Source organism: Mytilus californianus, unplaced genomic scaffold (assembly GCF_021869535.1).
Source record: "Mytilus californianus isolate M0D057914Y unplaced genomic scaffold, xbMytCali1.0.p SCAF_3, whole genome shotgun sequence".
NCBI lineage: Eukaryota > Metazoa > Mollusca > Bivalvia > Mytilida > Mytilidae > Mytilus > Mytilus californianus.
In genome coordinates, this window is record NW_026262679.1 from 36794224 (window position 1) to 36821549 (window position 27326).

Sequence of the window (27326 nt, forward strand, 5' to 3'; positions counted from 1 at the left end):
TAAGGTATAAAAACATTTATTTGCTTAAACATTTAACTATATAACATGATGTGATTGCACAGATTTTGATTGCATGGATAAGTTAAAAAATATATGACTGACATAAAAAAAATAATATGATTACCATAAAAAACAATGACAAAAAAAAAAAAATATCACAGAAAAACATGACTAGATTTCATAAATATTAAATTAACCAATGAATAAAAATATAAATGAAGTATTGCTTACAGCTTATGTACTATGAACATAATGGCACAAATGAATTATACAATTAAGCGTTCTTGCCATGTTAACAAATCATCTTTAAATGTCAGATTTTTGGTAAAAAAGTTTCCATAACTTGCAACACCTATATTTGTTACTTCATGCATTACTGATAATAGCAGATTATAAATCTATTCAATTTTGACTGAAAATTGATAGTAACCCAATTGGACTCAACATATATCTCTGGAAAAAAATTGATCGTTACAACAACTGGTGATAATTATTTGTAAAATAATATATTAATAATTATAAACTATAAATGTGTATCAGCTATAGAAATCCTCCTCAATTCATATTTGTCAACTTTGCTTGAAATGTCTGAAGTCTTCCCTGAAGCAATGCTGGATGTTTCACTGGGAATAAAACTATCATTTTTTAGTGCAAACAACAGTTCATCTAAATCTTCATCCTGGTTATCATCTGTTATTGATGGAATTAGAACAGGTGGTGTGACGTAGATGTTACGGTTGAATGGAAGAGTACGTTTGACCTTCATGGTGCTCTTTGTGTTTATGGAATCTTTTTCCCAGCTCTGAAAAAATATCAATCAGTATATATGATACTCTTTATTAGCTCATGTACTTTCAATGTATAAATATATAATGAAAGAAACAAAATACTGTAATTCCAGAAATTATTGCGATTGTTTTTATTAATGCGAAAAATGTGCCAATAACAGGTTTGCAATAATAAAAAACTTGCATTCATAATTTCAGAAGTGATTTTCCTTCACAAAATTTTTGGGATCGCATTAATTTAATCACACATTTTTACTATTAGTCATTGATTCGCAATAACAAATGCATGCATTAAATTCTGAACTTACAGTACCATAAATGATGTTTAACTAAACAATCAATTGATTACTGAAGAGATAATTAATAATATAATTTCATACGGTTGAACGTAGTGAATTAGAGTTAAATTATTTTCTCTTGTCTTTTCATGATGTATATAGGTGTCGTACCTATCGTGTGGTCAGTTTCCTGTTTCTGTCATTCAGCACGACAGCGCCAAAGCGAGCGGTTCTCTTTAATCACTTGGTAAATTTTAATTTATTCAATAAGTTCCCCCTTTTTTATTATTTATAAGATAAGATTGATAGGACTGGAGGGTTGTTTTTTCTTTTTGGTATTATGTTGTGTGAAGTATATAGTTGTGTATAATATATACATATGTGTTTTTTGAATGTTCATGTGTAACATATTTAATAAACATAGCAGCGGCGTTGTTGTGTAGCTTTGCATGTTAATTATGAGTTTTTGTATTCTTCATACTTTCACAGTATGCTATTTCCTTTAAATGGTTTTTCAAAGGCATACATTATCATGGGGTGAGGTACATGAGACTAGTATTATGTAGTGAAGTTTAATACAGAATGAAGGTTGTTACAAGAGAACTGATAAAATTTACATTCAGTTATAAGGGGAAAAGATGATTAAAAAGGTAACAGATCTGAATGACTTTGTAATGGTTGAGTATATTGACAAAACAACCATTAATTAATTTTGCTCTCATACAGTTTGATAGAGTTAATGGTAGATACTAACCTCATTAAGTACAGAAGCTCTGGATCCCTTCAGACTGCCAATGTCTAGAATGTTGTTTGTATGATGGGATGGTATAGACAATCCATCTCCACCAGAGGTAACTGGAAATGCAGATTTTTGTGGTCCAAAACATTTCTGTATCCAAGGATTACGGAGAATGGTGTACAAAACTAGAGCCATTACACCCTAAAATATTTTTTAAAGTTGAAACATTTATACCTTTTACTTAAAACTTTAAACAAAAATAAAAATTCATTTAATTTAAAAGGTTTTTTTTCTAATGGTATAAAATACAAGTGAAGGCACTCATAACAGAAATAACCTCAGCTTTAAAATAAAAGATAACAGATATCAAGACGATGCAATCAAGGCTTCCAAAACGGTCATATATTCCGGACATTTGTATAATGTCCGGTAAAAGTCCGGATGGGCAAAGCACGAAACGGTCATCTACTTTTTAGTTTTCAAGGCTTTCTTATGAGACGGTCATTTTAACATAATTCGCGATCTTTTTGACCCAACCTTTTGCCTTTAACAGCCACACATTTCCGGTCATAAAAGTGACATGATCATTAAGTACTATCAAAACAACTCCTACTTTAATACATTTTCATTTTAATCAAGGCTAATTAGTTGTCGAACAGCTGAAATTTACCTGTTCAGGTGACAGCTAGGTAAACTATTTTGAACCGGACATTGATAGGTCTATTCAAAGTTATTTTCTTGAATTTCACCGGTTTGCATCTAATTAATTTAGTCAAAAAGATTTAAATAATCAGAAATACATTTACAAATATGATTTGATGAAAAAATTAAAAAGGTGAAAATGAAAAATCGTCAAAACCACGTTGTTTGAACCAGAGACATGTCTCTGTTTAAACTAGTACACGTGTGCGCAGGTGTGAAATTTAATTATGCATCCTAATTTCTTCAAAAAATGCTTAAATTGTCATTGATACCTTTATCTCACGTTTATTTTGAATATTTTCTTGAAGAAATAACGTAGAATGAGCTACTTACACTCATTCATGCTTTGCAAACGTACACGGAATTTACGTATCCGTCTCTGGTCCATGTTTTACCATTGTCAAGACAACATCCGGTATTTTAAAAACGAAAGTAAAGTTTTTGACAACGTTATTTTGCATAAATAAAGAGTCTAAGGCAGATATAAGTACGCTGATGTTGCACACTTCGAATGATGCACTGCCAATTTAACAGTTTACGTCAGAACTTCGAATTTGAATCAAAGAAAGTTTAAATTAAATATTATCGTTTTTTTTAATGTCAATCATTGGGATGGCCAACTCGGCAACTGATTACCATAATTGCCTTTTGTTTATTTAGTCTTAAGAGATTAAAATCAGGATAGTATATAAAATGTCCGGCTGGCTAAAAATAATTTTGGAAGCCCTGGATGCAATAAGTCTGAATATTGAGAATGACACTTACAAAATAACTCAAAATGGATGCTCAAAGACAAGAGAAAATATTTTCACGGTTTCCCCCAAGTTTCATAAATATCATGTTTGTCACTAGGAATAAGCAATACTCAGGTCATAAATTGTATAATACTCTCATGTAGCCCTTCAAAATATGGATTTTAAAAAAAGAAATCCTTGTGATTATAGTAACATTGTGTAAAACCAACCTGTATGATGTTGAAGATACAGAAGAGAATAAGCATCCATAGCTGTCCATAAGCCAGATGTAATCCTCCCCAGAACCATGTCAATGTTATCACTCCCCAGAATGACATTAATGTACGAATCTCTGAAATGTACAATAATCATCTTTATATTCGAAATCACTTCTAAAACTTGAAATGTCATATCTTCAAAATGTCTTGTATATTTTATTTACTATGTCTAAAAAAAATTATCCAATTCATATTTTGCTTTGGTTAATATAATCTAGTATCTTGTAACTAAATTTAATACTAAAAGCTGTATCATAAACTAACATAAAAAATAAACCAAATTGAATGTCAGTCTACATTAGTAATGCACCCAAAATATTTTAGTTTCTGTAAGACTACAATTGAACTTGTGCACTACATTTCAAGTTGGATCTTTAATACTTCAAAAGAACATTGTCTTTTAATGACTTTATGCCTTAATACAATAGTATTTACCATTGATATTATATCTGCCTCTATAAATGTCATCATAAGCCTGCCATTGTGGTGTCACCTGGAATGCCTTCATAAATATTATACCCACCATGATCAACATGAGAAGAACAGGTACTATTATACCTCCTAAACCAGCATAGGCATTCACAATAAAACATCTACAAGGTCAAATTTTACATATAGATAAATACTTATTGCTAAGAAAATAAAATCTTTCCCCAGAATCAGTTGTTGTTAATCAAGGTATTTAAATTTTTGCAAGGTGAACTGTCCCATTGAATAGTTACAATAGTTAATTTTCTCTGTGGAGTTCATTCAATGGGAAGTTTAAATTTTTATATTTAGTTTTTCAATGGGACAGTTCACCTAGCAAAAAATTAAATACCTGGGTAAACACCAACTGATTCTGGGAAAAGGTTTAATTTCCTTCGCAATAAATGATCATAATATCTTGACTATTGTTCCATAATGTTATCAAGTGATACAAAACTTCATAAAAAAAAATTTTTCAAATCATTTTTGTAGAGCCTGCAACTATTGTCGCAAAAGCGAGACATAGCGATCCTACATTAGTGGTTGGCGTCGGTTCCTGTTTTTCCGTATATTACTTATTTATATATAAATGGACTTAGTTTTTCTTCCAGTTAACATTACATACAGTCTGCAATTAAAGTTTTTAGAACATTTATTAGATTCATAAACCATCCTGGATTTTTACCAAACTTGGATAGAAGCTTCTTACAATCAAAAGATAGTATCTAGAGGAAAATTTTTAACAATTTTTTCCCCATTTTTGTTGAGCCTGCTACTAACAGCAAAAGTAGGCGAGACACTGGGTTACGCGGAACCCTTATGAATTTTCATTATGTTCATGAGGCAGGTTTCATAGTGCTTTTTGCTAACAGGTGACCTTAGAACATTTACTTCTGACCTTAACATTAAATATTGATTACCTCATTCTCAAGATAAAGCAATCATATCAAGTTTAATTATGTTTTTAAAACAAGTAAATTATGGTAATTATTACTCGTTGTATACAATATATATATCAAGTTAATCCATTAATTCACCTTTTTGAAGATGTTGCATTAATATTTCATCATCATTTTATCTTGCAGTCAAATAGGCAAAATTCTTTGAGTGACAAGTTTTCAGTGATAGTTTTTAAAATAACTTTCTGCAACATCCCTAATTAATAAGTTGAAACACTTACATTTGTCCATTATTGTTAACGTCACCATAGATATGATCCACAGGTAGATCATACACATATTTATATAGGTTATATGTGACTGTATAAAATATGGCTAGAATAACAGCAGGGCTTCCTGTACAAAAAAGAAGTAATATTTTAAAGAAATCATTCATTCACAAATTAAATTAAAAAGTTGCCCAATGTTTCAAACTATAATTCGATAAATATGGCCTTGAAATTCAACTTTATCATAAAATATCAAAATGGCCATAATTTGGTTCTCAAATGGATCTATTTCAAAAGCCTTACTACAAGGTTAACCAAATCTCTTCATTAGATAGAAATAACAAGATGTGGTATGAATGCCAATGAGACAACTCTCCATCAATGTCACAATGTGTAAAAAGTAAACAATTATAGGTCAAAGTACAGCCTTCAACACGGAGCCTTTGCTCACACCGAACAGCAAGCTGTAAAGGGCCCAAAATGGCTAGTGTAAAACAATTCAAACAGGAAAACCAACGGTCTAATCTATATAAAAAAGGAGAAACACTTGTGAACCACATCAACAAACAACAACCACTGAACAACAGGCTCCTGACTTATGACATTCTAGGCTTTAAAGCCAGTACATTTTAGATATATAGTCAAAAAATGATGATTTTGTGCATTTGTTGGACCTAAAAGCTTGAGGATACCCTCGGCCACAACCTAGGATCTAAAATGTTCTGTAACCAAAAGTTGCCAATGATGATATTGAATCGCTAGACACAAAAACTTTCTGGATCAGGGGTGGCTGCCAAAGTAGATTATTTTAAAAACTGTTAAGATTTATTGAAAATTTGACCAAATCGTCCGTTACAACGTAAGGTGATGTACCAAAAAAAAAGTTATTTTGTATTAATAGTTGTATCACAACTATTTCAATGTCAAATTTGTAGTATTTTGTCCTGATTAGAAAAACATAAAATTCTTGGGGCCAATTTTAACCCTTTGTAAACTTTCTCCTTTTCAAAAAGATTAAAAAACATTTTTTGGGAAAAAATTCCATATTTTGTGTATGTTTGATTTTTATGTTTTGCCATATTTCTGAATACAAGCCTAAAGAGTATTTCTACTTCTTTGAACCTTTAAAGTTGTGGTTTAACATTTACCAATGAAATCCAAGGAAATTGGTATCCACCAAAAATAATGAATCCACACTACATACATCAGCTATAAAAACCAAGAGATATACTAACCCCAGCCTATGAGGAAGAAGAAAACATATTTTCTGTCTGTATGTTCATCATTCATTACTAAGATCTTCCAGTAATTCATTGCCTGAAAATAGTTAAAGTATAGATGCATCTGTTTGAGCTTAGAAAACCAAATGAAATTGAGCTGAATTCATGGATTTTTTTTTTTATTTAAACAGAAATTAAAAAGTTTTGTGTTGTCACATAACACAAATTAAATTAAGAGTGTGAAATTTTACAAAAATCAACAAATGGTTATTTTGATTTCTCAAATACTTGGTGAATAGCTGCTTTTGATTATTTATATATATAAAAGTAGACCATAGAACACAGTGAAATGGAAATTTGACCCTATCTATCTGACTGAAGGGTATGCCAGTGTTTTACAAGAATCAGGATTTTATCAATGAGCTAATATTCTTTTGACTTGTAAGGAAGAAAAGTATATAAATATTATCAGCCACATAATACTCTTATTTTGTTATAAATCAGTGATTTATGTATTACCTGAGCTAATATCCATGTAAACTGTGTCAGAAAGAAATAATGAAGAAACAATCCCATGACAATGCATCTATAATTACTCTCTATCTTGTTATATATCAGTATCTCATCAGGACTACCATAGGCTGATACTATGTAACACAGCTAAAATAAATGGAAAACTATGTAACACAGCTAAAATAAATAGAAAACTATTAATGTCCGATTGTTTGGTGGTGTTTAACTCCACTTTCAGCACCCTTTGCATCCAGGTTCTACTGATGGATGAATCCATTTATTTAAGGTATACAACCACTAATTCATAGCCCCATTGCTTTCTATGTTAAATTCTGCAATTTCAAGCATTAATGGCTACTTTGTCTTAAGTTCAAATAAAGTGGCAGTCATTTCATGTCTAAACTATACCTTATCCTGACTTGTGCTGAAAAATTCAACATACCTTTAATTGCATATTAGAGCATACTGGTTCCCAGAAGTTTGATAGTACAAAAACAGGTACTTCTGATCTGAACAACAAGGCAATAATGCCCTCCTATTATAATTTTATATACTTTTTTATTATTCAAAAGAAACTTTCAACAAGGGTTCTACAGTAATCCCAAGTCCCCAAGCTTTCATTTGATACCAAAAACTACCCAAATATTTCAACTATTGACAAAGATACAGCTATGCATAGGAACTATTTTGTTTAAAATATGTACTACTTTCTTGTATGTTCTTTTCAGACCGGGCCAGAATTAGTGGTTCTATACCTTAAGTAACTGGAGAGAGTTCAACCTTCGACGAAAACTATGTCACACTATTGAAAAAACTATTCAACAAATAAAACGACTAATAGGCTGGCTTTTACAATTAAAAAAATGCTTTGCTTAGAAATAAAGTGATTTAAAATGCAATGCACTTTCTGTAGAAATAACTGTTAATTAGGGTATATTCAGAAATTTTTTGATGTTTTTATCATTGCCAAAATTGGGGACAGGATAGGATTAGCAAAATTTAAAAATTGTCTTTAAATTTTGGATAGCTTTATATGTATGCAGCATTTCCTAAAATCACAACATTTAATCTTGTATTTCTATTCATTTTGCCACAATCGAAATAATAAATGTACACAAAAATGTCTGAATTTTCAGTAGTCATGTATGCTCATTTCTGTTAATTTTCAAAATACTTTGATCTCCATTTGGAAAGCTTATATTTGTAAAGTTTTCTTCTCTTTAATGACGCCATATCAATACAGCAAAAAATTCAGATTATTGTATAGTAACTTACCTGTGTTGCAAAACAAGCAAAACACATATGCATGAGTAAGTTGGCAGAGAACATTGCATGTAACATAGAACATATGTGATGAACTAATATAGCCAATGCCATGCTCACCTGCAATGAAAGACTATATACTTTAGTAAATGTTCGATATTTATGCATCTTTTTTTCCATTTTTTTTTGTAAATTCATGGTAATAATTCTATACCACACATATAAAGACTGATATTGTAAGTGTTTTAATACTAAAAATTGAGCTTTAAAAAAATCACATTTTCCCTCACAAATATAAATATCTTTTCAATCCTTGAAATTGCAATAAGCCTTCAATAAATGAACTCAGTGGCAGATCTAGGGGGTGTGTGATGGGGTATGACCCCTTTTGATCCCCCAAAAGAATCTAATGTTTCTAACGTTTTGTATGATTTTTTGGCACAAAATGGTCCAAAACACGATATATATTCAATTTTCTAGAATTAAGACCCCCTTTCAAAAATCCTGGATCCACCCCCGATTTAACTCATATGTTTACAAATGATAGTTATTAGTTATTACCAGTTATAATTTTTTTTTAAATCTTACCATACAAAAGAAACATGCAACAAAAAACCAGGATGAATATCCCACAATTCCAGCATCTAAGGCTGTTGCCTTGACAGCATAGTGAGACAGATGTTTACATGAACAATCAACAAAATCATCCTGGCCCGTTGAAAGGTCATTGGTCACTTGACACCATCCTGATGGATTGACCCAATCTTTACTTCCATAGTCATAAAATACACATCTGAAAATTGGACACATAAAATAGTTATCATAATAGCTCTTTAACTGGGCAAGAAGAAATATAGAAAAGCTCTCTATATGGAAAGAGAAAAAGCAATTTCTTTATTCAGGCAACTCCTCAGAAGTCATTTGTACAATACTGACAAGAGTCATGATGTTAAGTTACATCAGAGCCATTATAAAAAAAGTCTTTCAATCTTTAATTAAATTCACAGTATCACAGCCTAATGTGCATACTTTAAGGTTTTAACAATATCATAACTTATTTCTAAGCAGATCACCAAATTATTTCAAAACACCTGATGAGAGCCAAAAAACAGCAATCTCTTCGCATACTGTTACTATTCAATAAAGGTCTTTCTCTTACTGACACACTTATCAATAAAATAAACTGTTATAACAGAGATATGTCTCGCCTTTTTGTAATTTTGATAATGCAAATGTTGAAATTAAAATTGCAATACTTTAACATGTAAGTTATGCAAATATTCAAAGTCGATGAACCATGACTTAAGGTATATGGCTAAACAATCTCTATGGAATGAGATGTGCCACTGCTAATACAACTGCATACCAAATACCATTGACTTATTATAAGTCGTTCCCTTTAAACAAACCTAAACATAAACATTAACTTGTAAACTATGTAAAAGTTTCAAAGTCAATGAACCATGATCATGGGTGGGGCAATATAATCTCCTTTGAAACGATACTTGCAAATGCCAATAAATTTGCATACCAAATATCAATGACTTAACATTAGCAGTTCATCTTAAACTGATCTAATCACAAACTAATACATGTAAACTAAGCAAAAGTTTCAAAGTAAATAGACCATGACTGAGGGGACGGGGCCAAATATTCTCCATGGAAATGAGATGTGCTAATGCTTATACAACTGATCACCAATTAACATTGGCCACTCCCTTGAACTGACCTAATCACAAACTAATACATGTAAACTTAGCAAAATTTTCAAAGTCTATAGACCATGACTAAGGGGGCGGAGCCAAATAATCTCTATGGAAATGAGATATGCCCATGCTTATACAACTGCATACCAAATATCATTGACCTACCACTAGTGGTTCCCCATAAATTGACCTAATCACAAACTAATACATGTTAACTATGAAAAGTTTCAAAGTCAATAGACCTTGACTGAGGGGGCAGGCCCAAATAATCTCCATGGTAATGAGATGTGCCAATATTAATACAACTGCATACCAAATATCATTGACCTACCACTAGTGGTTCACCACGAACTAGACCTAATCACAAACTAATACATTGTTGAAGCCGCCGCCGCCTTCATCGACGCCGGAAACAGCATACCTAAGTCTCGCTTTTTGACTCCGTCAAGGCGAGACAAAAACCCTAACAACAAGAATGCATTGTACACATGAACATAGGCTTAAAGCCAATATCTGTTTCACTGTAAATCCTATTTTAATAGATACAAATTGAGTAATTTAAATCATTTAAAAAAGCAAGACTCAGTGATGCTACTAACGACAGCTTATCAATATAGTCCAAAGTATTCCTGGAATTTTAATGGACACATATAAACAGCAAACATGGAAAAGTAAAATGAAGTATTGAAGCTATATGTATCTGTGTATTATAAATGTCTTTTTGTGTAAAAATTGTTTAACTTGACATTAATACCATGTACATGTATAGGGAAAATGTCTTAAGTCATCTGACACTTACTGTGCCTGGTTTGCAGCAATCCTATTATCTAGTGTATGTATCTGATATACTGCTGGCTTGTTAGTGTATGCAGATGGTCTGCCTTTTATACCAAAATTAATTATCTGAAAATATAAAAAGTTTTTTCAATGCAACCTTTTAAAGCTTTTTTGTGGATATTTCAAGATTAGATGTTTAATTTAGAATGTTCACCTTGGTATTGTAGGGAATATAAAAAAACAATAAGGTGTTAAATAAAACATGTAATACATTGCAAACTAGTAAGACTGATAATATTCACATTTTTTACCAACACAATAAATGCAAATTCATCCTTAGCAAAAAATTATATAAATATAACTTTTACTGGTTTCCTAATAGGTAATTCTGATAATCAGAAATTGAAGGTCCCAGTCATTACTGTTCAAAATCAGAAACTAGAACTTGGCTTTTAAAATTTACAATTCTGACTTAAAACTGGAATACAGTTTCTTTTCTCTGGAAACTAGTTGCTTACATGGCAATAATCTTTTATTTTTATGTAGATAATTTTTCAGTTTCATGGGACATGTTTCTCCCTCATTCCTTTGAGGTAACTCACCAAATTGCTCAGTAACTGTGGCTTATCACTTGTCATAAGTAACTCATCTTATTGCTCAGTAAATGTGGCTAATCACTTGTCATAAACCATAACTTACCTTATTGCTGAGTAACTGTGGCTAATCACTTGTCATAAACCATAACTTACCTTATTGCTGAGTAACTGTGGCTGATCACTCGTCATAAACCATAACTTACCTTATTGCTGAGTAACTGTGGCTGATCACTCGTCATAAACCATAACTCACTGCTATACTCTATCATATGGAAATCTACACACTGAAAATACATTTTATATTTTTACAGAGAAATATCTTTGTATTTAAGCATAGGTTTAGTTTCCAGGACAAAGAATCAATGGATAATACCATTCTGATATAAAAACAAAAGAAAAAAACAATTTACAGGTTGTTGGGTTAAGTATACTCCAGCTCAATTAATTCAAAGTATCTGCAAACAGGAAGTAGGAATCTGAAAGATCCAAAAAGTTCTCATAGACAACTATTCATCATTCTCAATCTGTTGACAAAGTTTGAAATCATTTTGTGCAGTAATGCTAGAGATTTGTGTGACAGAAAATGTTAAATTTATTCAACAAATTGAAAAATTCAAAGTATGGGCAAACAGGAAAAAGATATCTAACAGATCTGATAAAGTGCTCACACTGTCAACGTATGTTTGTTCTGCCTAAAAGATGTTCCCCTGGATACTTTGTTATAAACAATTCCATAATATCTGTTCCTCTTGGAACAAATATTCTATATCTTTTATTCCATGGAAATAATATTACAAAATATTATGGATTACAAATGTGTCGAGTTTTGTGATTGGATAACAACACAGAGATGTCAGTACCAGTATATATTCAGGAAACTGCAGGGGGATATACGACATTTTTTATCCCAATTGGAAGCTCAACAACGTGTCTCAACGAACGTTACTATGTGACGTAGTCTGAGGCTATACAGAACACATAAAGAACGTTAGAGGCTCACAGAGGGAAAATAATGATGTGTATCCGTCAATAATACGTTTTTAATTTAAAACCACGTGATTTACACATCAAATACTTAATTAATGTCTTAAAGTGCTATTACAAATTATTGCATACACAACAGAATTACTTTCACAGCAAATTACAAATCCTTCACGTATGCGGAAAATATATTTACTGCATGGTGAATGTTTAACAAATAACTTGTTCGGGAAAAAACATTAAGGCACAGGTAATCTGTAATATATGTGTAATTCATGTTTTAGACTTCGGCTCATGGAATATAAACTCTAAGCTGGGAATGTCACATTATATACCCTGTCTGAGACCTGAATAACATATAATATTTCTTCCAATTGAAACTTATATAATGAAGGAACTTCTATTTCATGACACCTACTTCTATCAAAACAAGACCTGAGTTTTCATCTGAATTATGGTCCAAGTGGATTACAATTGACCATTTTAGAATCTAAAGGATTGTGGGTTATTCAATTGTTCATACCCGAAAATAAAAATAATGTCACGTCATTGGTTAACTTTCCATTGTTTAGGACGTTTTTAACCAATCACAACGTTTTGGTGTACACTTTTGAAAATATTACCAAGAATGCATTTGATTCTGAAAAGGCAAATTGTGTAAATGTACTGTACATGTATTGCAAAAAGGATGTGTGCCAAGGCATAAATGCCATAAATATCTATAAAGAAATGTAAACAAGTCTAAATTGAAAACAAGGTTCAAACCTATGATTGCGTTGGATAAAAACCGCAATTTTTATACGTGTGCATGCAAAACAAATTTCTTGGTAGAGGGGTCTAAATACAGCACAAACAACATTTTCTAAAAGACCAAATGAGTGAAAAAGTATATTTTAACAAAACGCATAAAGAAATCTATACATACACTGTCTACTTGATTTGCTGGAGGATCATCTATTTCGTCTGGTACGGTAAAGGAATCATCTTGCCTGAAAAAGACAACAATAAATATATGTATTATTGAGGTTAAACTAAAAATGTAATACTATAATCTATGTGAGGTGTGTCAAGTCTGCAATATGCAGAGCACAGTGAAATCCAGTTTATACATGGTTAAATGAAAATAGCTCAATACACATTTATTATAAACGTTTTAGTGAAGAAACTTACTGTAAACCAACTAGTTTTTCATGGCTTTGGCAAGGAAGAAAAAAACGTGAATATAAATTGTTGCAGATATGTACAACTTGGATATTTCCTTATATAAATACAGCAACAATATTGGAAAAACAAGGAAATAAATCGCTGCAAAGTCGGCTAGAAATGGCCAAACGGAAATTTAGTATTCACGAAAATATCATATTGGTTTACAGTATTTCAGTGATTATATTTGCGTTTGTCGCTCTTGTAAGAGACCATGATATATTTTTAAAACATTCTTACTATTTTTACATGTACTTACTGTGCTGGGTACTTAAAGTTCAGTATTTTCTGCATTGGCCATCTTGCTGCTGAGATTTTTGCATGCAAACAATACTGCAGAGTTGACCTAAACAAATATTTTATATCAATGGATATTTGTTTTGGTTATTTTACATATATCCAATATAATGAAAGAACTGTACTAATGAGATCAAACAAAGAAAACTGTCAGCATTCTTTGATACAATACAAATTAACAGTGGTTTTCTCAAACCTGTGTTTTTGTTGCCTTATAGAATTTTGCATTTTTTTTCTCAAAAAAAATTTAAATTGTAGGTTTGTTTGCATTTTTGTACCTTTTGTTTTGAGATTATAGCAGTGACTGTTGAAAGATAAACAACTAGTTTACACATGTTCAAGTACCTGTACCAAGTCAGAAGCCTCAATATTGGTTGTCATTCATTATATCTTGATGCTTTTTGTTCTCCGGGGAATTTGATGTTGATGGCTGATATTTGATACTTTTTTTTTTTTTTTTTCATTAATGTTTAGACTCTGGGCAATTAAGAGCATACTATGATATATAGACTCCTGTTTATTTTTCTAGACTATATGGATTATTATCTCTTAACGTACCTCAAAATGAGGAACACAATTATAAAATTCTTACCGGTATTAAAAACCTCTGAGCAATGATATTGGATAGGGTACTATTTATTGAAAATTGAATTGGCCAAAGTATTTTCGTTTTTTGAATACCATAGAATGAAGGTGTAAAAACTTTGGAGTTTTCAAATATTTGTAAAGAGCTGAATTTCCAGAGGATTTAATTGTGTGGAAAAAAAAATTGTTTATATGCTGAAGTGGCATCATACAAGAGCCTTTAGTGGTTTCCAAAATTGTGAAAAATTAAATCACATTTTGTTTTTCTATCCCGAGAATTTAACCACATATGTGAAAATGTCTCAGCTTAGAACCCTGTCATCATACATTTCCAAGTTTATAATATGGACAGAGAAATTGAAGAAAAGGCTTCCACTACTGCCTGTCTTAAATGAATTGTCCAAATTGACCAAGATGTTGACATCTAGATGTCTGTATTTTTGTATCATTGGGTTGTTATCTAATTGATGAAAAATCTACCTCTCCATATCACATGGCTTGCAGTTTTCTTTTTTCTTCATAATGAGTATGATTCAGAATCTTTATTACTTTTTTTCAAATAACAACACTTTAAAACATGTTTGAGGTCACATGACTTACATAGTAGGATATTCTGGACTAGAACAAGATTTTCCAGTCAGTTTAGTATATGCTAACTTTTCCATTAACAATCCAAGTGATGATCTCCCTTTAGTAGCATCTCTTCTGCTAGGTTTCAACATTCCACATAAAATATTTAGTAATTCATTTAAGATCTCTTCAGGCAATCTGGAAAAATTTGGAAAAAAATAAATGTTAAGGGTGTCTTACTATTGAACTCCTTATAATACATTACAATTATATAATTTAAATTAGTTCCAAAACTGAACCCAAAAGGTGAATAATTTTTTGCTAACTTCAACCCTCTTATTTGGGGGTAAAAATACATCTAAGAAAACAGCATATTCTCAAACTGCAAATACTAATAACAATAAATATTTACCTGATCTTAAAATCTACTTACTCTCTTGTTTGTCCCTCATCCAAAATATTTTCCAGAATATTTTCCACCAATGTAAGTTCTGTTTTATCAAGATTATCCTTCACTATTAGATCTAGTTTCACTAAAGTTCTGATATAATAATGAAATACAATAAATTCAGATATATAAATTCTATATTCATTCATTCATAGTAATCATTCTTCAGAATTCATTGTTTTTTTTATTTAGTATTGGGTTTCATGCGTTATTTTTTGTTATGCAAATTTTTGTAATGCTTATTCCACATGTTGTAAAAGGTGTGAACTGCCTTTTCTGCTGTTGTATATCTGTTTGTCATTGATGCTGCTATGCATTGTGTATTCATTATTTCACAGTAGTTGTGGCATTTAGTTGTGTAGATCTCAAAAACGGCCATAACAAAGTATTGCTGAATAAGCACTTGGAGATTTTCTATTCTGTTATTCAATTATTGCATACTCTTACTATAAATATGTCATATTAATATGCATGTTTATAATTGTTTGTAAAAGCTCTCAACAGTTTTCATTCATTGTTGTAAATGATTTCTTGAACTGTACTAAATAGTAATAATTCATACCAACATGTTTAACCCTGCCACATTCTGTATGTGCCTGTCCCAAGTCAGGAGCCTGTAATTCAGTGGTTGTGGTTTGTTGCTGTATATCATATTTGTTTTCTGTTAATATTGTTTTGTACATAAATCAGGCCATTAGTTTTCTCGTTTGAATTGTTTTACATTTGTAATTTCAGGGCCTTTTACAGCTGACTATGCAGTACGGGTATTGCTCATTGTTGAAGGCCATACAGTGACCTATAGTTGTTAACTTCTATGTCATTTGATCACTGGTGGAGAGTTGTCTCATTGGCAATCATACCACATCTTCTTATTTTTATATAAATGTTGACAAACTTTTACATACTTAAGTATATCTGTGTTATTCTTTACTGATCCTTGGTTGATAACAGACTTCCAGATCTCTATATTAGATTCCTCAACAATTAGAATGCTAGCTTTAGAGAATGATACGTCAGGATGGACACTGTCAAAGTAAAATAAATTTCTATAATAAATACTTTAAGTAAATTAAATCAAGCAAATTCCTAACATTAAATTATTGACAAACAAGACTGGGAAAAATGAGTCAACAATGTTACATTGAACATTTCTCTTCATGTTAACAGCTATCTACCCTAAAACTGTAGTGACTCCCCTTAATACCTTGAGAATGACAATACAAGACTTCATAATTAAAAGGTCTTTACCAATCTCCTTTGATATAATTGCCTTTAATTCCCCTGAAACTGTAATGACTCCCTTTAATGTCTTGAGATCAATAATACCAGCATATAATATGTCATGGCATGGCTTTTTATAGCTTTTCTAGTATGTAAAGAATTTGCCAATTTTGAAGGCTGTACATTGTCATTTATAATACCAGCAGTTGTTTTAAACATCTCTGTCCTTTGGACTCTCAGCTGGATAGTTGTCTCATTGGCAATCAAACTACATCTCCATATTTTTGTCTCCACAGTTAAAATGTCCATACCTTGCTCCATTGTTAGGATTTTTCAATAAAACTTTAAAGAGTTTGGGGTAAGGATTTCCGTCCATGGCTTTCTGTGGTGTTAAAGTTACATCTACATGTTTGATTTCCTGTGAATAAAGAAAAATTTAATTTTCATACAACATTGAAATTTTGAGCTACCCTGTAAAGTAAATGATGTGATTGTAAGATATGGATGATTGCCTTGAAAACATTGGCAAAAGTTTATCATTTTGAATTGAGAGTTACTATTAAAGAGGACTATATCAATCTAATATATTGATTTGTTATTATTTGTTTGATACCAATTTTCAATGGATTTCAGGGGTATAGGGGAACCACAACTTTAAATGTACAACAAATTACAAATCTTCTATTGGAATATATGCAGGCTTCGGAAAAACAAAAAATTAAATATCCATGAAGATGCAAGTTTTTCTCAATCAACAACTAGATGTGTCGGAACGACTTGAATGGCCCTGTCTCAAAAAACAGAAAAATCTGCAATTTCAACAACATATGTGGACACAAACATGCATGGATAGTATCCAGCTCTCAAGACCAATACTAGTTTGATGAAAAATTTTCCTTGATCAATGAGTAGTTAAATTTCAAACTATCAGCAAACAGGAAGTGGATGTACTGAAGATGTGTTGAAACGACATGAAAATCAGCATATTGGAACTAAACATAAACTTGATCTGTAACTCATCATGGTAGACTCACAAATCAAAAATCAGCGCAAAATCTGAAGGCGTATAGAAAAAAAGTCCGTATAACTGTGATTTTCAACAATTTATCAAAGTCCAAAGCCCGTAATTTGGGCAAAAATTAGTAGAATGGAACAAAACTTAAACTTGATCTGTAACTCATCATGGTTAACTCACATACCAAAAATCAGCCCAATATTTGAAGGCGTTTAGAGAAAAAGTTGGTATAACTGTGATTTTCAACAATTTATCAAAGTCAAAAGCCCGTAATTTCGGCAAAAATTAGCAGAGCGGAACGAAACTTAAACTTGATCTGTAACTCATCATGGTTAACCCACATACCAAAAATCAGCCTAATATCTGAAGGCGTTTAAAAAAAAAGTCCGTATAATGGTTTGATGCGGAATGACTGAATGACAGACAAGGGTAAAACTATATGACCCCGACAACTTTGTTCCAGGGCCATAAAAACAGGTACCTACGAATTTAAATGATTCAACAGTAATAGACATATTTTATACATACATATAAGTTTTTGAGAAATAGATTGAAGTGCAAAATTAATCAAATAAGGAATATATCAGACAGGTCAATATGTCTAAGCCATATTCATGGCAAGCAGGGAATAGGTAGAAAGCACTGTCAATGTTCTAAGCTGTCAAATAATTTGGCTTGGTCATATTCATAATTGCATATGCCTTAAAATAAGAAAAGATTCATTTATCAATTGTACCTAATAATGCAATGAATATCTGGATACAATAATTTTTAATCTTAACTTATCAAATTGCTTCAAAAGAATAACTAGAGGCTCTCAAGAGCCTGTGTCGCTCACCTGATTCTACTTTGGTTTTGGAAATCATGTAAAAATAGATTAAAATCATAACAGATACCCTAATAATGAGTGAGGCTAAATTTGGTTTAATATTGGTCCTGTAATTTATTAAAAAATCCTGGTGGCCATCTTGAACAGTAAATCGGCAACAAAGTAGCAACACTTAATCAGCACCTCATAAGAAACATTTATGCCATGTTTTGGTTTCATTCCATTCAGTGCACCTCTAGAAGAAGCATTTGTATGTATTTCCCATAGGGTCGTATGTTAAAGGAAGTCCCCCCATTGGCGGCCATCATTGATGAAGGATCAGCTTCAAAGTAACAAAACTTAGTCAGCACCTCATAAGGAACATTCATGCCATGTTTGGTTTCAATCCATTCAGTATGTGGTTCTCTAAAAGAAGACATTTGTATGTATTGTCCATAGGGTCCTTTGTTAAACATTGTCCCCATCTGGCAGCCATCATGGATGAAGGATCAGCTTCAAAGTAACAACACTTGGTCAGCACCTCAAAAGGAACATGCATGCCATGTTTGGTTTCATTCCATTCAATGGTTCTCTAAAAGAAAACATTTGTACGTATTTCTCATAGGGTCCTATGTTAAACTAAGTCCTCCGCTGGCGGCCATCTTAGATTATGGATCGGCTTCATAGTAACAACACTTGGTCAGCACCTCATAAGGAACATTCATGCCATGTTTGGTTTCATTGCATTCAGTGGTTCTCTAAAAGAAGACATTTGTATGTATTTCCCATAGGGTCCTATGTTAAACTAAGTCCCCCGCTGGCTGCCATCTTGGATGATGGATCAGCTTCAAAGTTACAACACTTGGTCAGCACCTCATAAGGAACATTCATGCCATGTTTGGTTTCATTGCATTCAGTGGTTCTCTAAAAGAAGACATTTGTATGTATTTCCCATAGGGTCCTATGTTAAACTAAGTCCCTCTCTGGCGGCCATCTTGGATGATGGATCGGCTTCATAGTAACAACACTTAGTAGGGACTTCATAAGGAACATTCATGCCATGTTTGGTTTCATTCCATTCGGTGGTTCTCTAAAAGAAGACATTTGTATGTATTTCCCATAGGGTTCCATGTTAAACTAAGTCCCCTGCTGGCGGCCATCTTGGATTATGGATCCGCTTCAAAGTAACAACACTCAGTCAGCACCTTATAAGGAACATTCATACCATGTTTGGTTTCATTCCATTCAGTGGTTCTCTAAAAGAAGACATTTGTATGTATTTCCCATAGGGTCCCATGTTAAACTAAGTCCACCGCTGGCGGCCATCTTGGATTATGGATCGGCTTCAAAGTAACAACACTCGGTCAGCACCTCATAAGGAACATTCATACTATGTTTGGTTTCATTCCATTCAGTGGTTCTCTAAAAGAAGACATTTGTATGTATTTCCCATAGGGTCCTATGTTAAACTAAATCCCCCGCTGGCGGCCATCTTGGATTATGGATCAGCTTCAAAGTAGCAACACTCGGTCAGCACCTCATAAGAAACATGCATGCCATGTTTGGTTACATTCCATACAGTGGTTCTCTAATGAAGACATTTGTATGTATTTCCCATAGGGTCCTATGTTAAACTAAGTCCCCCGCTGGCGGCCATCTTGGATTATGGATCGGCTTCTAAGTAACAAAACTCGGTCAGCACCTCATAAGGAACATTCATACCATGTTTGGTTTCATTCCATTTAGTGGTTCTCTAAAAGAAGACATTTGTATGTATTTCCCATAGGGTCCTATGTTAAACTAAGTCCCCCGCTGGCGGCCATCTTGGATTATGGATCGGCTTCAAAGTAACAACACTCGGTCAGCACCTCATAAGGAACATTCATACCATGTTTGGTTTCATTCCATTCAGTGGTTCTCTAAAAGAAGACAATTGTATGTATTTCCCATAGGGTCCTATGTTAAACTAAGTCCTCTGCTGGCGGCCATCTTGGATTATGGATCGGCTTCAAAGTAACAACACTCGGTCAGCACCTCATAAGGAACATTCATACCATGTTTGGTTTCATTCCATTCAGTGGTTCTCTAAAAGAAGACATTTGTATGTATTTCCCATAGGGTCCTATGTTAAACTAAGTCCCCCGCTGGTGGCCATCTTGGATTATGGATCGGCTTCAAAGTAACAACACTCGGTCAGCACCTCATAAGAAACATTCATGCCATGTTTGGTTTCATTCCATTCAGTGGTTCTCTAAAAGAAGACATTTGTATGTATTTCCCATAGGGTCCTATGTTAAACTAAGTCCCCCGCTGGCGGCCATCTTGGATGATGGATCCGCTACAAAGTAACAACATTTGGTCAGCACCTCATAAGGAACATTCATGCCATGTTTGGTTTCATTCCATTCAGTGGTTCTCTAGAAGAAGTTCAAAATGTAAAAAGTTAACGCCGACGACGGACGACGCTGGACGACGAGGGACGACGCCGGACGACGACGGACGACGCCGGACGACGGACGACGGACGACGGACGACGGACGCCAAGTGATGAGAAAAGCTCACTTGGCCCTTCGGGCCAGGTGAGCTAAAAAAAGCATTTACATTACTATTCTTGATATGCATGTATAAGACAATAATGTTGTATTGTAAACTTCATCTTTAGAAATTTTTCAAAACTGTGCCATTTTAGTTTAAGCATTAATGCACCTGTGTGTTTTTCTGAAATAATAAGACTCCAGTCTTTAAGTTGAAGGCATAGTTCTCCAGTGCAGGGTATACATCTATCTGTTGTAGTGTTATCTGACTTGTAACTTGCTCTGTTTGATAACTGACATCTATGTCATAGTTACGACCTTTAACCCTCTCTACATTTAATGTCACTGTTGCCTCATTTTTATGTATTACTTTAAATCTGAAAAATAGTATCCATTCATGACTGCATGAATTAAAGGTCATAATATAAAAAAACTTCATGTGTGACTTAAAAAAATCCTGTATTTGAAGATTTGTTGGTTATTTATGTGATTGGGTTGCTGCTTTATTATCATAAACCCTGCATCTTCTTTTATTCATCTATATTTGAAGAGAAATCAGAGAAAAATGAAATTTATTAAGGTTCAAACAGATCCTAATCCAAGACCTTAAATGACAAAATTATGTGGTTATAAGCACTGCCACTGTGTCTAAGTGATCTACATAACTTGTCAAATACTATGTTTGAAAACAAAAGATATTGGCTGAATGTACAGGAGACAAAAAAATCTACTGAAATATTGGAAAATAGTCAATAGATCAAAAGAACAGCCATTTAAATACTTTTCTTCATTTTGACAGTTTCTGGAAGGTTTTCATGAGCTTAAGAACACACATCTTACAACACAAGATAAACAACCCACATTGGATTGATCTAAGCAATACTCATATATATTTATGAATAACTGATACAGTTTAATGAATCGCTTCAACCTACCACAATTGTAATCCTTTACGTCAGAAAGATCTTACAGAAAATGAGCCAAGTTGAGGTACTGTAAACCGAAATAAAGTATCCGCGAAAATAAGTTGGTTTACAGTAATTCATGTGTCTCTGTCAGAATCATAAGTTTCTCTTTGAGAGACAATTTCTATTCCTAGGCACATAATATCCACAAATTTAAGTGTCTCTCATAAAATTTCTAAAATATTCATTTGTTCAGTGTATGTTCACTGGTGTTAATATGTCCTTTGATTGAGTTAAGCTATTTCAGTTGATATTTTATAGTGTGTCTTTCTATGTTGTGATGTTACACTATTGTTTCAGAAAAAGGGTGAAGGTTTGGTACCATTAAAACGTTTAAACCCGCTGCATTTGTTTGCACCTGTCCTAAGTCAGGAATCTGATGTTCAGTAGTTGTTGTTTGTTGATGTGGTTCATAAGTGTTTCTCGTTTCTCGTTTTTTATATAGATTAGACCTTTGGTTTTCCCGTTTGAATAGTTTTACACTAGTAATTTTTGGGGCCCTTTATAGCTTACTGTTCGGTGTGAGCCAAGGCTCTGTGTTGAAGACCGTACTTTGACCTATAATGGTTTACTTTTTTAAATTTTGACTTGGATGGAGAGTTGTCTCATTGGCACTCATACCACATCTTCTTATATCTATTTAACTCATTAAGTTAAAATATTGTGCACTGAATGCAATGATTACTTAGTTCTGTTTTTGTTAGCAGTTATACTTGTATAGACTAGCACTAGAGCCTAATGTCGATGTTGTACTGACCTGGAGTCCTCAGTGAACTGTAGTAAACCTCGGACATAGTCACTACTAAGGACTGTTATGTTAGCTGTAATACTTTTATAATCCAGTTCAGCATCTTTGCCAGCACTAGTCAGTTGTATGATAAACTTCATCTCCTCTTCTGGTTCCTGAAAACAAAATATTTACAATTCATCTGAAAATACACTGACATAAAGCTTTATTCAAAGTCGATATATGCAATATAATTACAAACATAAGCTCGGAAGAGCTTTAAAAATTGAAAAAACAAAAGCACAACAAACAATAAATACATATCAAGTCATGCACACATACAATAAACATAGAAAGTAAGAGTTCATATTATGCATACACTATATATCTGGTAGTTAAGTAGTCCAAATAATTATGACGTCTTGAAAGGCTATTATATAGAAGGCATCAAAGCAAAAAAATAAAATAGCCTTTCAAGACGTCATAATTATTTGGACTAGCAGTTATGATAAAACTTATCAGTTTTCCAAAAGTTCATAAATATTTATTAACAATAAATAGGAGATCCTCAAGTCAATTTAAGGATATCCTGAAATCAAATCATGGAGGACCTGAAATATTTCAGGATATCTTGGTTTCAAATTATGGAGATCCTGAAATATTTCAGGATCGCCTTACCTAAATACAATTTATTTTGATTAAATCTGTGCCTCATAATAATATAGCCTAAATATTATAAAAACTGTCAATACAACAGACAGTGATCTTTTTAGGTCAACTCTATTATGCAGGTCACATAAAAATCAGTATGGTTATAATGGTAATTATGGAGAAAAAATAAATTACTTGATGTGGCCTTACCTGGTCATCCTTCAATGATACTTCAAATGTACATGATGATTCCTGTGCTGGGCATACAGCTGTCCCTGCTGTCTTCATCAACTGGTTCCCTAACACAGTATCCTCAGTCTCTGTACTGGTAAGAGATGCTTTTGCTTTCCATGATACCTGGTAAATTCCACAATCAATTCGATATGAAAAATGTTATGATTTGTTTAAGATTTACAAAATCATTAAGGGCTGTACCAGATTTAAACGCATGGGGGGATGGGAGGCCCTTTTTTCAGACACTGACCACCACTGATTTAAAATTTTCATCTTACTTATAATTCTAATAAAATTCTCATGAAAATGCATCCACCCAAAATTTATTTATTTAAGTGCCTCCCCTCGCCCCATGTGTTTTAATCTGGAACAGACAAGTACATGTAGTAATCTTTCCTTTTTAAATTATTTGTAAAGAATAGAAAATTACAAAAAAAAAAAAAAAATATCATTTTATAGAGCCATTCCTAATCTGTTCTATTTATGAAATATGGGATGGCTCTAGCTTAATAGAGAAATTCTGTGTATCAACTTTTAAAAACTAATACAACAGAGCTATCATAAATGTGAGAGACAAATAGAACTGTACAAGGAGTTCTGAGCAGGAGAATTGACCTTATATCAAAAGCTTCTCATATCATGATATTTTATGAAGAAAATTTTTTCATTTATTTACTCCGGTTATTTTTAATTTCCATCAAGAGAGACTGTTGAATTCAGCTGATTCATTGACAGTACCACCACAAAGAGACTACTACAGTAAAAAATTGAAGAATAAAAAATATTACAATGATTTTCATTAAAAGCATTTGGTTAAAAGTTGTAATATCTCTTACCTCAACTTCTCCAAAGTAGGCATTTATTCTTGATAGTTGGAGACTAAATGTAGGCGATGTATCTTCATTCACTGTTACAGATTTCGAGCTTTCAGAAAATCCAATTATTCCATTGGACAAGTCATTCTGAAGTATGGTTATTATAGAAAAACCCTGAAATTTAAAATCAATAATAAAATTAAAGTAGAGTGAGTTTTTAATAAGGTCAAAGGTACTCCTACATATCAGGCAATTACAATTTCACAGATAACAAGGGACATAACTATTTAATAGTAAAAGCAAAATCCACCATAAGCAACTTAAAATGTGAGTTTGTATTTGATAGAGTCTGTAATATTTATTTACAACAAGTCTAGACTGAGAGCAATTTTGAGCTTGACATATTGTACAGACACTTGTCTGTTGTTAAATAATGTATGCTGACTTCTAGATGTCTTCCCATTTTCTGTTTTGTTAGGTTGCTGTCTCATTAACATTTGTAAAAAAAATAAAATGTTTGAGGCATTGGAATCACTATTCATTTTATAGACATTGGAATTACTATTCATTTTATAGACATTGGAATCACTATTCATTTTATAGACATTGGAATTACTATTTATCTATTTATTCAAAATTACACTTTCAAGAAGAAGGATGAGAGAAACTTTTAACCTAATGTGAGTCTGCCATTAAAAATATATATGTCAATTTTTTTCTTCGATATCCTGCCATACTTACAATGTATCGTTAATTTTTTTTAAAACAAACACAAATTATCAATAAATCATTGGTATAAAATAATAATCTTTATAATGCTTTTGTTTCTAACTCTCTGACATTTTTTTTAGAAGTATAATCATGTTTAACCCTTGACACAAGTCTCTGCTATTACCTTCTTGCCACCATCAGGTGATCCCAAGGCTATTCTAGCACCACCTGTTGGCTGTGTCAGATAGATAATCATGGTTTCATCAGGCTCTGCAGTATTGTCTGCTAGTATTGTCACTGAAACAGATTTACTGACTTCCCCTTGTTGGAAGGTGACCTTGGATTCAAGGATTTCATAATCCTGACCACCTGTTGCTATGTTGTTAATATTCCTATTGCCAAGGGCTTGTGTTATGGTATCGTTTATGTCAGAGGATTGAGCTACTATCTGTGAAGTCCATGCCTCTCCTCCACCAACAGATCTCACCACTACACTAATTGTTCCAAAGACACCACCTATTCAAATATCAGTTCAAATATTAGAAATGATTTGTGAATTCATTGTTATACATGGGATACCAATTTCTTTGGATTTCATGAACAATTCGTACATGATCTGGTCTATATACTATGGCCCTGAAAAACCTTAAACAACATGGCTGGAACATTGTAGTATATGTGGACACTTGTAGTATATGTGGACACAATACCAACTGAATGCCCCTGAGTGGGAACACCCCCAAATGACCCCCCCATGCAGAAAATTTTGATTTATATTTAAAAAAATGTTTTCACTTGAAATATACATTGAATTTACTGACAGAAAGCATTTTGGATATATGCTGGTAGACTGATATGTATATTCTCTTTAAACATATCATTTGACCGCCATATATCCCAAAATACTTTGCTCTTAATAGTAAATAGTGCAGAGGCCACGCCAATTTAATTCCTTGTTTGACAGACACGCCCGCACATATTTTTTTCTAAATGGAAAAAAATATTTTTAAATATTCCTGCATCCCGCATCCAGAAAAGTAATCGCGTCTATTTGCCGCTGGATTTTTAGTTGACATTAAAAAAATAAAAAGCGATCGCCAGAGCGTTTTAGTCAACATCAAATCGCAACCCTTTAAACTGTTTCGAGCATTAACATAGATTTCTTATAAAAGTCGAGGACGATTCTTCACAAAATCATGCCAATTTTCGTTGTTAGAATAAAGGTGTATGTGCTAATACAGACACCTTTAAGCAAAAGTATCCATACCCCCTGCATTTTTATGCACCTGTCCTAAATCAGGAGCCTGTTGTTCAGTAGTTGTCGTTTGTTGGTGTGGTTCATAGGTGTTTCTCATTTTGTATATAGATTAGACCGTTGATTTTCCTGTTTGAATTGATTTACACTAGTCATTTTGGGGCCTTTATAGCTTGCTGTTCGGTGCGAGCCAAGGCTCTGTGTTGAAGGCCGTACTTTGACCTATAATTGTTAACTTTAAATACTGTAAATTCAGAAATTATTGCGTGCATTTATTATTGCGATTTTGTCATTTTAGACTAAAATGCGTTTTTAATTTTTGCGATATTGAGAAAAATCCTGTTTAATTCATATAAAAAAATTCAAAATGCGAGTTAAAATTATTGCGATTATAACCCTGTCGCACTTTCGCAATTATAAGAACATCGCAATAATTTCTGAATTTACAGTACATTGTGACTTGGATGGAGAGTTGTCTTATTAGCACTCATACCACATCTTATTTATATACAAAGTGCCAAAAAGACAAAGAACAAAAATGAAAACACCAAAATAATGGAGACACAGACAACCAACATATAACACAAAAAACTAAAAAGTACACACATCAACGAACAGCACGAACCACTAAAAACTGGGAGAGGCCTTGCGGTCATAAAACTTGCGAGCACGATTTTCGTACTCAGACTCAGAAATCAACCAATCAAAATCCTGGATTTAGTGTTTAGAGCACAAATTTTGTACTCCGAGTAATAAGTGTAGTTTTATGACCGAGAGCCCAGGTGTTCCAGAAGAATGAGCAGTTCCTGCTTCTTGCAAGACACCGGCCTTGTTGCTAGGTATTAGTCATGTCCGCTGAAGGAGGATAGACATCTATGACCATTCAATGGAGATCATTTAAGACAGTTGAAATAATTATTCAATTATTCAGTTCAAGATCTGATGTCCTCAGAAAGTAACAGTAATACAAGAAGTCATAAATATGCTGCAATTAAAAGTGGGCATTACATGTCTTGGTGAACAGGAAAAAAAACCACTTCAGCAGTTGATAAATTAAAGAAATGTCAAAGTACAAG

The 27326-nt window shown here is 32.7% G+C and overlaps 1 protein-coding gene across 1 annotated transcript in view; it reads right to left on the bottom strand.

Moving 5' to 3' along the window:
* The window catches only part of LOC127733470 (adhesion G-protein coupled receptor V1-like), a 117876-nt gene continuing 90550 nt past the window's right edge, over positions 1-27326 (bottom strand). Inside the window, exons 82-103 of the mRNA XM_052242825.1 lie at positions 25180-25511; positions 24306-24458; positions 23446-23592; positions 22615-22760; positions 21065-21269; positions 16847-16953; positions 16220-16339; positions 15300-15407; positions 14897-15064; positions 13674-13760; positions 13137-13200; positions 11434-11514; positions 10657-10760; positions 8740-8944; positions 8164-8271; positions 6895-7035; positions 6391-6472; positions 5168-5282; positions 3955-4112; positions 3472-3593; positions 1821-2006; positions 1-802 (exon numbers count right to left, since the gene is read on the bottom strand). Of these exons, the coding sequence (XP_052098785.1) occupies positions 524-802; positions 1821-2006; positions 3472-3593; positions 3955-4112; positions 5168-5282; positions 6391-6472; positions 6895-7035; positions 8164-8271; positions 8740-8944; positions 10657-10760; positions 11434-11514; positions 13137-13200; positions 13674-13760; positions 14897-15064; positions 15300-15407; positions 16220-16339; positions 16847-16953; positions 21065-21269; positions 22615-22760; positions 23446-23592; positions 24306-24458; positions 25180-25511 (3218 nt within the window). The 3' untranslated portion in view covers positions 1-523. The remainder of the gene's footprint in view (positions 803-1820; positions 2007-3471; positions 3594-3954; positions 4113-5167; positions 5283-6390; positions 6473-6894; positions 7036-8163; positions 8272-8739; positions 8945-10656; positions 10761-11433; positions 11515-13136; positions 13201-13673; positions 13761-14896; positions 15065-15299; positions 15408-16219; positions 16340-16846; positions 16954-21064; positions 21270-22614; positions 22761-23445; positions 23593-24305; positions 24459-25179; positions 25512-27326) is intronic.